The sequence below is a fragment of the Mauremys mutica genome, chromosome 9, assembly GCF_020497125.1.
Source record: "Mauremys mutica isolate MM-2020 ecotype Southern chromosome 9, ASM2049712v1, whole genome shotgun sequence".
NCBI classification, from domain to species: Eukaryota; Metazoa; Chordata; order Testudines; family Geoemydidae; genus Mauremys; species Mauremys mutica.
This window is the reverse complement of record NC_059080.1, coordinates 41788064-41806600: the sequence shown is the minus strand read 5'-3', so window position 1 is coordinate 41806600 and position 18537 is coordinate 41788064. Positions and strand designations below refer to the sequence as shown.

The following is an 18537-nucleotide window of genomic DNA, read 5'->3' as shown; positions in this document are numbered from 1 at the left end:
ACATGCTACACATACAGTGCTCACCGCTACCAATAAGACAGATGAACTTTTCTTAATGGCCAGTCAGAATCAGGTCCATCTGGGGGACTCTAGTTTCCGCACAGTATCATTGGCAGAGTGTTAAAGTCTGGCAGCTCTGATCTTTGGGGCTGTGTCCTAGAGTTGGTGCCCAAAGAACTTCCTTTTGGACCCCAGTTTATATAGTGAAATTTGAGTCCTTTTTAGCTGTACCTTAACCAGTCATTTTACTGTAATCTATCTAACCAATCCTAACATATTGTAACATAATTCTTTGATCAATTATATCCCACTACCCTAATTAACTTACACCTAAGAACATTAATTATACAGCAGACAGAAACAATTAAAGAACCAGAACGAGACCATACAGGTAAACAATAGGGAAGTGGGGACCATAATGACAAAACAATAAAGAAATGAGGATTTCACAACCACAACTATTGATAAATGATTTCTTGACAGACAGAATGCTATCAAACTAAGTTTTGTTTCACCATCTTAAAATCTGTTTCTTTATCTAGTAATAGTGGTTGCTATTAGGGCGGGTGTGATGTTGCACTCTATATGAAAATATGCTAATGAGTATGAATATAATGTAACTGGAATATGCTTCATGCAAAAGGTCTCTTGTAAGGTATCATTACAAAGCTTATAATCTACTGAGTGTGGTCATCCTATCCGTATAAATGTATTATTCTTGTATCTGAAACTAGAAATATAAAATATAACTCTGAGGGCCTATTGTAATTATGCAAAGTGTGGGCCATTAATGGTGGTTTGGAATCTTGATGGATCCCATCAACCAGGACAATTGACTGTAGATGACTCTGTTTACTTGTAAGTCTTCCTGTACACCTGTGTGCTGGCAAGTGGGTAATGAAGTCTTACAGTGACATGTGATCATGTCACCTGAACTGGAATCCATCTTTAACCTGGTGCTTTTCCATTTAGAAGGAGGGGTGGGAACCCAGAGAGGGACAAAGGATTCCTGCCTTATGTAAAAGATATATAAGTGGGTGGAACAGAATAAAGGGGGCGGCAATCATGAGAAATCCCCTAGCTGCCACCCGAGCTGGAACAAGGACTGTACCAGGGGAAAGGATTGTGCCCAGACTAGGAAAGCGTCCAGTCTGTGATAGAAGCTTATTGAAACATCTCTGAGGGCATGGTTTACAGCATGCTAGGAAGTTCAAGGAAAATGTAGTTCTCAGAAAGTCTGGAAGGTTCCACAATATTCTACAAAGGTCTAGAACATTCTAGGATGTTAATGAAAAATGAATCCACATATGGAATACCTGGAAGATTTTACTTAAAATATTCTATTTTCACTCTTGTTGCTAACAACAAAAACAGCACCCCGAGCTCAGCGTCCCTCAATCCCGGCAGCCCAAGTGGTCGCCTGGGTAGCCTGCCCCTAAATCTGGCCCTGATCCATCATATCATCTACAAAAGAGTAAAACAAGAAACTTCCCCTCTAAACAACTCTGTACAGTTAAAGGAAGAAAATAAGGAGAAGTATTACACTGGGAGCCTTGACTTGGGAAGTTGCAGACACTCCTTTGGCTGTGTGCATAATAAACGATTAACAATGAGACACACCAGCAATAACTGGATGCAAAGCTCCAAACCTGGCTGTTCATGTTGTAACAGTAAACTAGAGTTTTTTCTTTAACTGGGCCCCAATCGCTCCCCCCTTTATTGACACAAGGAGGTGCAGGATAGATGGAAGAACCAGGAAGCTGGCCCCAGAGGGAGGAGCAGGGTGGGTTGGAGGGGATGTGGTGAATGGAATATGAAAAGCTTTCTACTAGTTTCCCTCCCACTTTGAGCTGGGTTCAAATGTCTAGGAGTTCCTCTTAAAATATAACACACATCACAGAATCAAGCACCCCCTGAGAAATCTGGGATTGAGCTGCAAGCGGCCCATGGGCTGCAGGTGGAGAACCACTGCTCTGGTAAATCCTTGATGTAGCACTTGGAGGATGTGTGGGTAGAAAGCTTATGGAACTGATCTCTCTCTGCAGCTTCTCTTCCCCCTGTTCACCACCAGATGTGGCAGGGAGCTCTCTACCACAGGGCTTATCATTAAGACACTTGCTCTTTATAACAAAAAGAGACAATAATGAAGAGTGGCCACAGGCTGCAGGGAAGGGTGAGATGGGGGATGGGAATTCTGGTAGGTCCTGGTGAAATGCAACCCCTAATCCTCTTATATTTGGACACTTGAACAGAAGCCTGTAGTAGCCCTTTTGCTGAGTATGGTGGCTTTATGCTGCAAGAGTGGATAGCACAGGGGTAGAAGGGCTGTGGATGTATTTGGACAGGCCATGTATTGAAGATGACCTAATGACATGCAGACTCTTCTCACCCCTTCCCCTCACCAGCTGGACCCAAACGCAACAAATTCATCAGAAGGAAACTGGAGAACTCCTCCAAGGAGAAGAAAGGTGAGCAAATTCCACATTTCAGTCTGGCATTGTGCTCCTCAAAGCCATCGTGGTCTTTAAAAATAATCGAAGCCAAGGCACCCTATCTACCTGCATTCCATTGTGAATTTCTCCTTTGTGGCATGTTAGTGCCCCCCATCCCCCAGTGTGTGCATGTGCATGTATAAGTATACGGTCATAGGTGCGTATGTGTGGGTATGGGGGAGTGCTGGTATGTGAACATGTTACTTCCCAGGGAGCCTGTTCTTGAGTCTCTCCTGCAATGGATTCCCCTTGAGGAGACTGTTCTTCAGTCCAGGTGCTCCAGCTGTTAAGAACTTTCACCTAAACATTCCTTCTTTCACTTCAGGCACTCGCTTCTTGTCCTGCCTCCAACCAAGCTTCCATACCACTGCACGCACACTGACACATACACCCATCACTCTAGTACAGGGTTGGCCAACCTGAGCCTGGGAAGGAGCCAGAATTTACCAGTGTACATTGCCAAAGAGCCACAGTCATACGTCAGCGGCCTCCCAGCAGCTCCCACCACCTGCTTCCAGCGTCTCCCACCCACCAGCAGCCCCGTCAATCAGCACCTCCCCGCACCTCCCAATCAACTGTTGTGTGGTGTGCAGGAGGCCTCTGGGGTGGAGGGAGGAGGAGCGAGGGCACAGCAAGCTCAGGGGAGGGGTGGGAAGGGGTGGAGTGGGGGCAGGGCCTGTGGCAGAGCCAGGGGTTGAGCAGTGAGCACCCCCAGGCACATTGGAAAGTTGGTGCCAGTAGCTCCAGCACCGGAGTCGGCACCTATACAAGGAGCCGCATATTAACTTCTGAAGAGCTACATGTGGCTCCGGAGCCACAGGTTGGCCACCCCTGCTCTAGTATATGAGTGCTTCCCTTGGAAAATCAACAGCAGTGGCACAGGCCCTAGGGGACTCCATAGAGTTTCTGGCACATCTCCTTTTTCAGGGTTGGTGGAGTGGCTCTGCTTGGGATAGGGTTTTGGTCTTTGGTTTGTGTTTGTCTTTTTATGGGTTTTGACTTTGAGGGACATTTGTTTATTTTATTTTTGTGTGTGAATAAAAAGACAGACTATTCTTACGGGAATTCTTATAGGAATCACCTGGAAATCAAAGATTCCTCCTGCCCCAAACTGTTTTCTGAAAGGTGTCTATAAATGGGTTTCCTCCATGGGCAGGGTCATAAATACAGTATTTCCCGGTTCCCTACTGATATATTCTCAGCACCGCCCTGTGCTCTTCTTGCCCTGCAGGAGCAGCGGCAGCTCCAGGCACCAGCACTCCAAGTGGTTAATCTATAAGAGTCCTGTGGCACCTGATAGATTAACAGACGTATTGGAGCATAAGCTTTTGTGGGTGAATACCCACTTCGTCAGATGCATGACACATGTGAATGGTCACTGGGGGAGGGGAGGGTAATTAGAGGTGCAAAAGTAGGTGGGAAGAGAGCTTGGGTCTTCTCAATGATTGATGTGTAATTGGAATGGATAGCAGTGGAGGGCAGAGAGTTTGGGGTGCAGGTAAGGGAGACAGGAGGGGTTGGGGGAGAGGGGTTTGGAGACTGTGAGGGGTAGCGGAGGAAGTTGGGGGTTTAGCGGGTTACCTTGGGCAAGTCCCTCAACCCCTCTGTGTCTGTTTCCCATCTATAAAATGGGGATCATTATGTAAACGTTCTTTGAGATCTACTGGTGAAAACATGATATCAAAACAGTGTCTTTGGATTATTACCTAGCCAAGGAGAGAATGACAATGGTCTAAATGATAAACCTTTCTGTCTCTTTAAAAAACTGGGCAAGTAAATGGCAAAAAACGTTGTTAACCCAGAGTGAAGGTTGTCTGGTGATACTTCACGCCCTTCCAGAACATTGAGCTAAGCAAAACTCTAACTTCTAACATCCAGGAAATAGAGTTAAGGGAAACGCCCACACAACCATGACTCCACCTCTTTGAGTGATGCCCTAGTATGCCCATAACACACACACTCCCGCACTGCCTTGTCACTGTAATGGACAGACGCTACTTGCACTTGCTTTGCGCTCAAACACTGAGTCTGCTCCCTGACACCACACTTGTAAAATGTAACATCCCCTTCACACAGGATATCACCTAACCCTGTACTGTCCCCTCCCCATGATTAAACCCAGCCTGCTTTTATATCCCATCTCATGACTGAAAATTCCCAGGGCAAGACCACCCCACTGCCCTGCTCCAGACCAACCTCCATTGAAATGGTGCAGACTGGAACCTCAAGGTCTATGTGCACCTCTTTCCTTTGATCACACACATGGGGTGGTCTCAGACCCAGATCTCCTCATGTCACAGCTCTCCCAAACTGCTCCAGTTTATTCCTCCACCATTCAGAACCACTACACCCAGCACACTGAATGCAGCTGCAGTGGATTTAGATATTTCCCAGTGGCTGCTTGGGATGGGGGGCAGAGTTAAGACTCTATGGGCATTCACCTTAACTCAGTTTTGCTGAACTTCCATTCCATCACCTGGCAACCTTAACACTGTGTTAACAAAGTGTTTTGCTATTTCATTGGCTTTAAGGCAAAAAGAGGCCATTAGATGGTTTAGTCTGACCTCCTATATAGCAGAAGCCTTTAAATTTCATCCAGAAAACCCTGTACTGAGCCCAAGTAATTTGTGTTGCACTGTGTACTAGAAACGCATCCAGGATTTGAAGACGTCAAGAGGTCAGGTGTTCAGAACTGAAGTCAGATTTTCCAATGTGCCCAGCACCCAATGTGCAACTGATGCACTGACCTCTCTTGGAAATCTGGCCTACCATGGTACTAGACTCTCAAAGTTTATCTAAATAAAATGTTTCTGAGCCTCTTGAGGGCAAGAAAAATCTTGAACACATGGCCACAGTGTTACTGATGCAGTGACGCCTGCCTGAGTCAGTCACTCTGAGCGGGGAGTTGCCCTGTTGCATTGCCATAGGGTGTTAACTCTGAGCTCCTCTGATTGGAGGATGCTCCCATCACCACCATCCCAGTATGTGGGCTCACCCTATCGTGGCTCTTCTGTGTTGGTAGGATTCCCTCCCCACGGCCCTCTGCTTTGTGGGTAGGAGTTGAACCCTTGTTCATTCAAAAAAGAGCCTGACTCACCTGCAGGCAGGGAGCTGTGGCCTGGAGGTGGGGGAGACCCCTGGCTGTTTAAAGAGGAGTGGTGGTGAGCAGCCTGCAGCTCAGCTGATGGTTCTTTAGTGTCTGGCTCCCCACTGCCCCTTGAATAGGGTGGGACAATGGGAACCCCAGATTGCCTGACTCTGCTTTTGTTGCTGCAGAGTATAGTTCTGCTGTGCTGCAGAGTGCGCAGGCTCCTGGCTGGAGAGCGGGACTGCTGCTACGTCTCTGTCTCGTTTCTGTCCACCTACAGGTCACAGTCCCTAACTGTCTCGTGTTGTTACAGATTGTTGTCCCCAGGCCTTTGGGATCTCGCTCTCCCAAGTCATTGCCAATGACTGGACACACAAGCAAATGCAGGAAGCAGTGAAAGGCAGCCGCAGGGACTGCCTGGAGGTGGAAGCGACAGTGACTAAATTTCGAGCTCAGTTTCAGAAGAAATCCCCTGTCGTCGGAGGCTGCGTGCTGGGGCTCGGTGGAGAGTTTGCCGATGAGCCGCTCTCTCCTACTTTCCTGCACACTGTGTCCCGGAGCCACCGAAGGGTATGGCTGCAAAACAGGTTGAGTGAGAACTAAACTGTGTGCTGGGAGCAAGCTGCCATCAGGCCGGGCAGGAGGGGGGGCGTGGCACCCCAACCACTGAGGCTGTTTCCCAGGGGCCCTGGTTACAAGGTCAAGTTGTGCTAGCTTGGCCCTCTGGCTGCTTTCAGCCTTGGGTTGGCTTCTGTTGGGGAAACTGCGGGGCTTCCAGCAGCACCAAATCCTGTGGGCTACTGTGTAAATACAGAATATAAAACAGTCCCTGCCTAAGCAGCTTGCACTGTAAGAATAAGACAAGCGACAACACTGGATTCAGATGAGGGAGGAAAAGGAAACTGGCACAAACCTGTTCAGCATGGGAGAATGCATGAAGGTGCTTCTTTGAAAATGTAACATGAGGGCGACGGAAGCTGGCATCATGGGTCAGTGATAGGGGGAGTCAATCTCTTGGTCAGATCTGAGCAAAGACAGGTGAGTGAGGGTAAGCCGTGCAAAGAAAGGGGTGACATGGTAAAGTGACAAGCCAGGTCTTTGCAATAGCAGTCTGAATGGAGACTGGATTTACGGAAGCCAGAGAAGAGGATGTTTCAGTGGTCGAGACACAAGATGATGAAGGTCTGGACAGGGGTTTTAGCTGTGGATGGAGAGGAAAGGTGGCTCTGCGAACTGCAGAAAGCACTGGTAAGTTTTAGATACGGCTTGGATGCGAGGCTCTTGACAGGGGCCCATGTCAAAAATGACACCCAGGGTATGGGTCTGAGTGACAAGAAGGATGGTGGTGTTGGGAGAGGAGCAACAGGAAAGAACTCAGAGAGCAAGATTACGGGAACTGTTCTGACTGTCTGAGCTTGAACCGACGGCTGGATGTCCACGAGGCGGTGTCAGAGAAGCAGGCTGAGAGTGCAGTTTGGACAGGCACAGACAGGTCTGGAGTAAAGAGGTAGATCTGTGCACCATCAGTACAGAGATGGCAGCTGAATTAGTGTTTGGTGATGAGATTACCCAGAGCTAAAATGCAGAAGGAGAAGAGCAGGGGACCAAGCTCTGAGGGCTGTGAGGAGCATCCCCTGGACAACATGTTGAGAAGCGATTGGAGAGGCTGGAGGGGTCACACAGAGCACGGAGCCCTGCAAGCTGAGGGAAGACGAGATTTCAATGAGAAGAGCATGGTCAGTGGTGTCAGAGGTGGTCACCAGGCCGAGGAGGACAAGGATTCACTCAGCCTGTTGTAGAGGTGCAAGCTTTTCTGCCCGCTCTGCTGGGCTGAGACAGGGAGATACAGCTGGGCAGAGGAAGCATGTTCTGTTCCATGCAGGATGGTGATATCTTCAGTTTTGTTCTGATTGGGAGCCAAAACCAAACATTTTGAAATTCTCTGCAAAGTAAACAGAGCCCCAGGACCTTTTGTACGTTTGGCTGCTCCAGAGCTGCAGATCCTGGACCCTGGCCTGATCTTGGTCAGACTGTCTAGGCACTACTGTAATGTGAATAACTAAATCCAGCACATTGTACTGCCAGGAGATCACTTAATATATCAGGCGAATCTGGTAACTAGCCCCACTTTCCTGCTGTCCCTGCTCCCGACGAAGCCAGTATGTCACCACGTTGGCTGGTGCCTCAAGCCCAAGATGATAGAGATGGGCCTCCAGGGTGCAGCACCCAGCCTAGAAGGGCATTTTCTGATCCTGCTGCTGCGTGGGGGTGGGCAAGGGCAGGCAGACAGCCCACTATCCTGTCAGGGCTTCTATGGGTCTGGGGCAGAGGGAGCAACTATTACCTTGTCGTCACCCTGGAAAATTAAAATGGGGGGGATATGGGAGCCAGCATCAGCCAGCAGCCCCCACAAGGACTCCAGGCCATTGAGCCTTTCCAGAAGATACTCCAGCCAAGCGGGAAAGGCAGAGCAGGGGTAGGGTAAGAAGGAAGTAACTCTTGGCTCTATGGGAAATTTCACTCTGAACAGGAGTTTTGCTGGAGTTTGGTTGGAATTTAGACTGAGGCACTAGCAGCTCTGGCAGCAGTAGGGGTGTGTGTAGAAGGGGGAATTCCAGCAGTGGCAATGTGTATAAACAAGGGTTTGTCTGCACAGCCACTGGCAGTGTTCTTCCCAGTGTGGATAGATGGACACATGCTAGCTGTGTTCGAGCTAGCACACTGAAAATAGCAGTGTGGCTGCAGCAGCACTGGCTAGCCACCCAAGTATGTACCCGGGGGCTGGATGGGCTTGTACTCAGAGTGCCTGGGATGGGAAAGCTCCCTCTGGCTTCTCACTTCCCTTGCTCATCCTGGGGTCACCCATACCTGGACTCTGTATTTTGTTGGCCAGGGTATGGAGTCTTGTGAGGGTTCATTTTAGTGCCGAGGTTCTGGGATTTGTGGGGGCACCGGGGGCTTATGAACTGAGGGCTCCGGGCACCTTGCTTACCCAAGTCACCTCTGTGTCTGATTTCAGGGGGGAGTGTCTGTGGACTCCATCACTGATTTGGGTGACAACACCTCCAGGCTGCTGGAAGCTCTGCAGCTGTCACATCCCAATGAGCTGGATCTCAGGAGAACCTTGGAGAGGAACAAGACGTTGAGCCTCAATCCCATCTACAGGCAGGTCCCGCGAGTTGTGGACAGATGTTGCCAGCACATTGAGGCATACGGTAAAGAAGCTTTTCCCTCTAACCAAAGGGATTTCTTGAGAATAATGAAATGACATCACGTTAGCCCCCCTGAAATCAGTGACAAACCCCCAGTGAGCTCAGGGAACAGGCCCGGTCCTTACCTTCTGAGCTTTGGTTTGCTTGCTTGTGGGCTAGCCTTCCCTTTGGCCTTTCAAGGTGGGTGCAGCTCAGGCCTGCAGAGAATCCTAGGCAAGGCTTGGTGAGGTTTCCACCTTTTTATTCTTATGAATCTCATTTTTCTCCCATTTAAATTCCTCTCTCCATCCCCCTGCTAGACATGGGGAGGAGACAGAGGCTCTCCAACTCCAAGGCCCATAAGAACCTTCCTTAGGGATGGACAAACTGGCTCAGAGTCGTCCCACAAATCTTCACCCCTTTGGTGGATCCAAACCAAGACCTTTCCCGAGTCTCTGATGCTGTTTGAGGTTTCTCTAGCCCCCAAGATTGCTGCATTCATTGATCAACAGGGGACACTTTGTGACAATCCAGACTAACGAGCAGCCGTGTCATCCCTGCCCTGCAACCATGGGTGCCTTACAATGTCTTGTTGAAGTAGCTCCCTTCTGGGTCCCTCACAAACAGCCTCCAGCATGCAAGCCACATCTGAATGTCTGTGGGTAACGGCAGCCTGCCAGCCTCACTTGCGTTACACTCTGGCTCTCACCAGCTTTGGTTACATTGCAGGGTGATCCCAACACACCCCCAGTCTTAGATTTTTTCCCATAGAAATGTATGTCCTGTACTGCCCAACCCTCTCTTGGACAGGACAAGTTATATTAAATACGTTAATATTAAATCCATTATTCCTTAACTTGGAGGTTAAGTCCATTAATGGCTATTACCCAGGATGGGTAAGGAATGGTGTCCCTAGCCTCTGTTTGTCAGAGGGTGGAGATGGATGGCAGGAGAGAGATCACTTGATCATTACCTGTTAGGTTCACTCCCTCTGGGGCACCAGTAGACAGGATACTGGGCTGGATGGACCTTTGGTTTGACCCAGTATGGCCGTTCCTATGTTCTTTAAGAGAATAATATCCACATAACTTGTCACTGCATGTGGAGATGCCCAGACACTTCAGTTTAAACACAGTGGATTAGATAAAACAATAAAACAAGTTTATTAACTACAAAGAGAGAGATTTTAAGTGAGTACAAGTAGGCATATAGGAGGCATAAAAGTCAGAAATGGCTACAAGAAAAATAAAGATAAGACATTTATTAATACCTAACTTAACTACATTATCAGAGGGGTAGCCGTGTTAGCCTGGATCTGTAAAAAGTGACAAAGAGTTCTGTGGCACCTCATAGACTAATACATCTGTTAGTCTATAAGGTGCCACAGGACTCTTTGTCACTTTTAACTACATTAGAATCAAAGCAAAGTTTTTCTCACCACATGCTTTCAGCAGTCTTACTGACCAGACTCTCTAGGTCAGGACCTCTCCCTCAGAGTCCAACAGCTGCTTCCTTTGTTGCTTCAGGACAGGGAGGGGATGTCTTGTGGTGTTTGTCTCTCACATTTATAGTTTCAGTTCATTTCCAGCTGAGAACCAGGAGTCAAAGAGTTGATGTGGAAGGATGTTCACCGCTGCTTTTTTCATCTGTTTGAACTTCCTTTGTCTTTCCTTGCTGCTTGATGGTTCTGTTTATGGCTTAAGTGCAATGTATGCAGAGCACACATTCCTTTGTTTAGGACAGACCTGTTTGCCAACTTCTGTTTGGGCAGGACTATGGGGTTTGGAACTTGTGTCAATTTCACTATACCAGGAATTGCATAACTTTACATACAATGTTGCCACACATATTTTAGCAGGACAATACAGAGCAGCAGATTATGGGTTTTCAGATGATATCTTACAAGGCATAAATTACACAAACATTATTACAATAGTGTGTAGGTGTGAATACAGGGGTACATTTGGTCTCACTTGCATAGCCAAGAGAAACTGAGTCACTAACCCCCAATTTTCAAATCTCTGTCAAGTCACCTTTGCAACACAGCTCAGGTGTTAAAAATTACATCAACCTAGTTACATCTGCTCAGGGGTGTGAAAATGTCACACCCCATAGCTCCGTAGTAAGCCAACCTAGCCTCTGGTGTAGATGAAGCCAGGTCAACCTGGCTACTGCTGCTCAGAGAGGTGGATTACTTATATTGATGGAAAACCGTCTTCTGTCACTGTAGGAAACATCTACACTATTGTGCTACAGTAGCACAGCTGCAGCATTGTAGCTCTGCGGCTCTAACGCCTGTAATGTAGACATAACTTCAGTTCCACCTGCCGAAGACAACTCTAGAGCTACTCTCAAAACCAATCTTTGTCCCCAAACTCAGTTTGAGTCTGGGCTGTGCCACCCCTGGCACTCAGATAATAGAGGAAGTAGCACAGGCTGGAGGCCAGGGACCCAGGAGATTCAGGGAGTGGTTAATTAATTGCAGATGATACCCTAGGGACGAAGGATGGGGTTGCATGGAGGTGGCAGATTGTAGGACAGCACAGGGAGAAGCCTTTCATTTACCTATTCTTCGTGAGTTAACAGAGTGAAGCAATGTCTTCTCTTGTAGCTAAAGGTAAAGAGCCCAGTGTTCCACATGGCACAGACAAGTCAGGGCTGTGGACAAGTAAAGAAATTCATTTGAATACAGAGCTGTTTACAAACCCATTTTTCTTTCAGGACTCCAGACCGTGGGCATTTTCCGTGTTGGAAGCTCTAAGAAAAGAGTTCAGCAGGTAGAGTGCCCAAGTCACCAAACCATCTGTATAGGTGACAAGTGCCACAGGGACCTAGAGGGAGAATGGGAGATGGGAACACAGACTTGCCTACTCTACAACAAGAACCAGATTTAAATGTGGCTGTATCCAGAGCTGTGAGCCCCGTGTGCTGTAACACATTTTATTCTGGCTTGTGTGCACAGCAAAAAAATGGTCTCCCCATGTGGCAGGATCAGGAATCCCCCTGAAGGATCTGCCAGGGCTAGAAGATGCTTCCCTGAGCCAGTTATACTGTATCTCTTCTCTATCACACAGGCAAGTAAAAAATCAGTATGGCTGGTGCTGTACAGAGAGCATTGCTGGGAGGCAGTTGGGAAGAGGCAGGCAAGGCGAGGAAAGAAAACACAATATAGGAAACAGAGTAAGAAGCTGGAGTGAGTCTGTCCCCTGTGTGTCCAGGGCAGCTGCCCCTGCAGTCTCTGTGCCCTGTGCCCACGAGAAGTATGTGCAGAAGGAAGAGAGAATGGAGCTGAGGAGTGGGGGAGAGAGAACAGGGTAAGGGCGAGCACATGGGAAGGAGAGAGGAAGAAAGTGGGGTATGGCCCAGCGAAGGAGGGATGAGTACAAGACAATGAAGGGAGGAGACGAGACTAAAGCTTAGACACTTGAGAAGATCAGAAAGCAGAGGAGAAGGAAGCCAGAGTATATGTGAGGGGCAGGGCCGCCCAGACGGGGGGCAAATGGGGCAATTTGCCCCAGGCCCCGCAGGGGCCCCCACGAGAGTTTTTTAAGGGCCTTGGAGCGGGGTCCTTCACTCGCTCTGGGGGCCCTGGAAAACTCTCACGGGTCCTGGGCCCCCGGAGCTTCTTCTGCTCCGGGTCTTTGATGGCAATTCGGTGGCGGGGGGTCCTTCTGCTCTGGGACCCACCGCCGAAGTGCCCCAAAGACCCACGGTGGGGGGTCCTTCCGCCCCGGGACCCGCCGCCAAAGTGCTGGGTCTTCGGCGGCAATTCAGCAGCAGGGGCCCCCCGCTGCTGAAGACTCCAGGCCCCCTGAATCCTCTGGGCAGCCCTGGTGAGGGGTAGAGAATAAAGTAGGGCTTGGAATACCTGAGTCTAAAATTACATTGACATAGTCCTGCAGGAGCAGAAAATGCAGTGCAGAGGCTTGGCCTAGGAAACCAGTAACAAGGGCTCAGAGGGAAACACAGGCCTAGATCCTTGGGTCCAGCTGAGCTATCCTGGAGGCAACTGGGGGCTGATTTGGCCCTTGCCATAACTTAGAGATGCCTTGGGGCTACTCTAACTTACTTTGGCTCATAACAACTGGATTGCTATGTGCTGTGGCCATGCCTCCATCATGCCCTCTACTCTGGGTGGGACTGTGAAGAGTTGGTATAGCTGGCTCCATGCCAGCTGGCAATTCCCCTATGTAAGGTGAACCCCAGCTAGTCTTTCTTCTGATATGTGGGCCAAAGGTGATTTATTGGGGCCAGAGACATCACCCCTACTATGTTCTTCCACCCCTCGCTTTATTGTATTATTTCTTGGAACCAATTCATAGATATTAAGGCTAGAAGGGACCACTCTAATCATATAGTCTGACTTTCTGCATAACACAGCCCAGAGAATTTTACCCAGTGATTCCACATCAAGCCTATAGCTGTTAGTTGAGCTAGAGCCTATCTTTTAGAAAGACATCCAACCCTTACAGATTTCAAGTGATAGAGCATCCACCATATCACTATGTAAGATGTTTCAGAGATTAATTATCTTCATTATTAAGAGTATGTTCCTCATTGTGAATTCGTCTAGCTTCAACTTCAAGCTATTAGAATTTGTTCTGCCTTTGCTACATAGACCCCCTCTGCTATCATAAGTGAAAAATGTCTGGCCAGTAGAATGAATGACAATTAAAAAGGAATTCTTTAAATACTTCAGGAAAAAAAGAAATCCTAGTAATGTTATACATAGGGATGGTAAAATTGTCGATAATGATGCAGAAAAGGAAGTATTCAAGAGATATTTCTGTTCTGTATTTACAGTCATATACATACAAATATTTTCTATTCCAACATTATCTAGACTGGAGGTTAAACAGCTACTACTGAACATAAACATTTTTAAATCTGCAGGATCAGATATCTTACCTAAGGGTTTTAAAAGAATTGGCTGGGAGTTGTTTGAGCCATAATATTGATAATTAACAAGACTTGGAATATTGGGGACCCAGGTATAACTATCGGCTGGTTAGCCTGGGCAAACCAGTGAAATGGCTGATACAGGATGCCATCAATAAAGAATTAAAGAATGGTAGCATTGTTATTTTAGTAATCCACATGATTCTGTGAAAATAGATCCTGTCAAGTGAACTTGATGTGCTTTGATGAAATAGCAAGTTTGGTTGATAAGGGAAACTGTGTTTACACCATATACTTGGACTTCAGTAAGGCATTTGAGTTAGTGCCACGTAAAATTATGTTTTAAAAAACCCCAGTACCCTACAAAATCATTGCAGCCCATGTTAAGTGTATTAAAAACTGGTTAACTGATCTCAGAAAGTAATTGTAAATGGGGAATCAGCATTCAGTGGGGGTGTTACTAGTGGGGTCCTGCAAGGATCTGTTCTCGGCCTGATACTATTTAATATCTTTATCAGTGATCCGGAAGAATACATAAAATCATTGCTGATAAATTTAGCAGGTGACAGAAATTGATGGAGTGGTAAAAATGGGTACAGGGCAGTTGTACAGACTGATCTGGATTGCTTGGTAAACTGGCCTCATTTGAACAATATGTGTATTAATACAGCCAAATGCAAGGTCATACATTTAGTGCCAAAGAATGTGCATCACACATACAGAATGGGGGGGTTACATCCCGGAAAGCAGTGGCTCAGAAGAGGACTTGGTGGTCTTGGTGGATAGACAGCTGAACATTAGTTCCCAGTGCATTTTTGTGGTTAAGAGGCTGAACGTGATCCTTGTGTATATATAAGCAAGTCAATGTGTAAGATCACCACTGACAAACCATCTGGTTCTTGTATTCACAGTTTAAAAAAAAGATATTGAAAAAATTGGAAAGAACCAGAAATAATTTGCTGGCTGGACAATCTGCCTTAGAGCAAGCAACTTAAAATGGTCAATCTATTTAGTGTATCAAAGAGAAGGTTAAAAGCTGACTTGATCATAGTCTAGAAGTCTCTGCATGGGGAGAAGATTCTAACAGCAAAGGGATCTTTAATAATAGCAGACAAAAGCAGATCAAGATCCAATTGAGCCAATTAGTTCAGACTAGAAAAAAGGGCCCATTTTAAGTGGGGTAATTAACCACTGGAGCAATTTCCATAGAGATGTGGTTAATTCTCCATCACTTGTCATTTTCAAATCACAATGGGTGTCTTTCCAAAAGGTATTCTCTAGTCCAACCAGCAGCTTTGGCCTGCATTACACAGGAAGTCAAACTAGATGACCATAAAGGTCCCTTCTTACCTTAAAATCTATTAATCATTCTGCGAACTGAACACACTCCAATCCCCTTCACTACAGTGGGAAATGCATGCCCACAGCCTTCATGGGGATGGGCCCCAGACTGCTAGATGGAGGAGTGACTGATTGCTTCTTGCCTTTTTCCTCTTTCTTTTTCTCTTTTTCCCATTATTTAAGCTGCGGGAAGAATTCGACCAGGGATTTGATGTTTTCTTGGATGAGAGTTATTGTGTCCACGATGTGGCAGCTCTGCTCAAAGAGTTTTTCCGGGACATGCCTGATTCCCTGATTCCCAAGGAACTCTACTCAGCCTTCGTCAGTACAGCCTGTAAGTAGCCAGAATCCCAGCACCCCACTTCACTAGACTGGGGACTAAGGGCTTGAGTTTCTTTTTTAAAGAAGAAATCTGTAAATCAATGTAGTTCTTATTAAAGTGATCGGCTAGTTACTGGGCTCAATACAGGAGTAGCTGGAGTAGGTCAGACTAGATCAGTGGTTCTCAATCCACTTGCGGCCCAATCAGTACACAGCGGCAGCCCATGTGACAGCCTCAGGGCCATACAGGTAGCGTATATTGTGTGGATGCGGCCCACATAACACAGAGAGCTGCATATGTGGCCCACAATGGTAAATAGCTTGAGAACCACTGGGCTAGACAATCTCATGGTCCCTTCTGGCTTTAAACTCCATAACTTGACAAATAATATCATGTGCACCTGTAATTCAGACAGCACTTGTGCAAATTCCTCCACACAGCTCTGTCACTGGCACCTCAGTCCACAGCCACAGCTCTCCCCTGACCATGTTATTTTAGTCCTGGAACCCCCATGCCCTTCCCAATCCTGCTATTCCAGCTCTCCCACTCCCATATGGCTTTGCCAATGCATCTCAGCGCTGACTAGCAGCACCCCCTGTTATTCACTGGTGCTGGATGAGACCAAGGCATGGCAAATGAGTCATGGCTTTGCACTGCAGTATGACATTTCTAAAGGTCATTTTAATTTGGAGGTGCCCATGCAGAGACACCTCCTTGAGAAGTAGGGAGGTGAGAGTCCCTCTCTATACAGCTCGTACACAACCAGATCTGCAATCTTACAGTGGCTTCTTGACATCTTCTGGTTTCCTGAGCAATAAGCTAAAGAGATGTCAGCAGCTATCTATGGTATTTGGGTGACCAGTTCCCATTAGAAGTAATGGGGCTTTGGCAGTCACCTCCTCTCTCTGGCTTTGGAAATCTCAACTAACGTGCTGGCTGCAAGGTAAATGAGCAGCCGTTAGGAGGTGACTCTTTTGATGGCTGAAGGAACCAAGCATTTTTGTACAGATGTTGCCTGCATGATACTGATGAAAATGATGAATATGGGGAAGAGGGGGTTTTCAAATCCCCTTCCTCCATGTCCTACTGTAGCAATGTTGCCAGGAAAACGAGTTACCAAAAACCTCGTCCCATTGGCTGATAGCCTGTGAGATATATCTGAGAACTGCTGCATTGCAGAAAGTGCAGGAAGCCTGGAGAAAAGTTTTCCAACCTCTCGTTTGGTTGTGTCAAGGAAACAGTAATGATGCTTCTAGGACATTTCATTGCACTACAGAAGCACATCCCATTTCAGCAGCAGATAATGACTATCTGGAGAAACCTTTGTGAACTTTACTCTAGCACTGTGGGGCTGTGCAGAAACCGGGGAGCTGGCTCTATCCCAGGATAATGTGATCTGAGATGAGTTGCCTGAGAAAGCAGTGCATGGGTGAATTCAGGAGTGCAGAAACACAGTTTGCATGCCCTGGCTAGAGCTGTGAAGCTGGGATACACATAGAGAAGCATTTAAGGAGACACAGGGCTTGATTCTCAATTTGTCCCTGCACTTGAGGCAGGGAGCAAGTGAGTAGAAAGGGGTTGTGATGTTTTGGGGTCCAACCCAGAGCAGTGAAGTTGCCACCTTACTTCTGCACTGCTGCCTGTAGAGTTGGGCCCTCAGTCAGCAGCCGCCACTCTTCAGCTGCCCAGCTCAGAAGGCAGCAGCGCAGGAGTAAGGGTGGCATGGTATGGTATTTTTGCCCTTGCTTGTGCGCTGCTGCTGGCTGTGCTGCCTTCAAAGCTGGGTGCCCAGCCAACAGCTGTCGCTCTCTGGCCACCCAGATCTGAAGGCAGCGCAGAAGTAAGGGTGATAATACTGTGACTCCCCTAAAATAATCTTGTGACCTCCCTGCAACTCCCTTTTGGGTCAGGACCCCCAATTGGAGAAACACTAGTCTCTCCCCTGTGAAATCTATATAGTATAGGGTGAAAGCACACAAAAGATCAGATTTCATGGGGGGAGACCAGATCTCATGGTCCGTGATGTGTTTTTCATGGCCGCGAATTTGATAGGGCCCTACCAATAGCCCAAATCACATAGCTAAAGAAGGAGGAGTCATTGCTCCACATGCTGATCACTGCAACAAAGGTTGTCTGTGGCAGGGAGGTATGGAGAAAGAACAGGATCACCCATGCTCCGGCTAAAGCTACCTTTGTGCTGGGCGGTGTGATTCCCAGCTTGCATAGACATACCCCTGCTAGGTCTGCTCAAGGTAGCACCTAAAAATAGCAGTGTATCCACGGCAGCATGGGCAGTCGCAAGGGCTAGCCACCTGCGTACAATCACACCTGACCACCTGGGTACGTACTTGGGCAGCTAGCCCAAGTTGTTGCCTCTCCCACCCCGGACACACTGCAAATTTATCCCATATACCAGCTCCAATGTATATGTACCCTGAGTCTTCAGCTTCTATCTGCAGGGGAGTTAGCAATGATTTTCCCCCTCTTTGCTTCCTCAGCTGGAGCATATCCTCATACTGGGGCTAGTTTTACTGACCAGGAATTTAATAAGCTTAACCAGATTACATCCCAAATACAGGGGAAAGAGGCACTTCTTTTGCCACTGTATGGAACCCTGCTAAGCTGGGTCATAAGGTCATGATGTCACCAGATACCCCCTTACATGATTGTTGTGCTAATGTGCTGCCATTATAGATCCTGGTTGAATTTGCACCAAAGAAACATCTGAGCATCCAAATGGGTGTGGGGGAGGGGTCAGTACTGAAACCAACCAACCAACCAAACAACCCACTCACCCACCCACACTTTGGAAACCATAAAGGAGTCCTGGAGCTGGAAGTATTGCTGCTGCTGTCTGAGCCAGGCCCCACACCATCATAGAAGCAGGCCCTCTGGGCACAGGCTCCTGACATCTGTTACCAACCCCCTCTAGACACATGTAGAGAGTCCCTCCCGCATGTAGAAGCCCGTGTACTCCCAGGAGGTCAGGGCAGCCCGGGAGTCTCTTGATTAGTGAGGCAGCCTGGAGAATCCCATCCCATGGAGCAAGGAATCTAGAAGCCTGGAGAGCCCCAGCTGGAGTTCCCAGGGGCTTTTGGGGCTTCTAGGTTCTCCACTAGAACAGGGAGCCTGGAAGTGCTTGGGGCCCAGCACAAGATAGGGAGCCCTGCAGCCAGGTGTCTGGAAGCCTTGGCAACCCTGGGA

The 18537-nt window shown here is 47.7% G+C and overlaps 1 protein-coding gene across 4 annotated transcripts in view; it reads left to right on the top strand.

Moving 5' to 3' along the window:
- The window catches only part of ARHGAP36 (Rho GTPase activating protein 36), a 67364-nt gene that overhangs the window by 24427 nt on the left and 24400 nt on the right, over positions 1–18537 (top strand). For all 4 annotated transcript variants that reach the window (XM_045029195.1, XM_045029196.1, XM_045029193.1 and 1 more), the window contains 5 exons: positions 2406–2468; positions 5894–6150; positions 8600–8795; positions 11493–11548; positions 15195–15345. In XM_045029195.1, coding sequence (XP_044885130.1) covers positions 2406–2468; positions 5894–6150; positions 8600–8795; positions 11493–11548; positions 15195–15345 — 723 coding nt within the window. The remainder of the gene's footprint in view (positions 1–2405; positions 2469–5893; positions 6151–8599; positions 8796–11492; positions 11549–15194; positions 15346–18537) is intronic.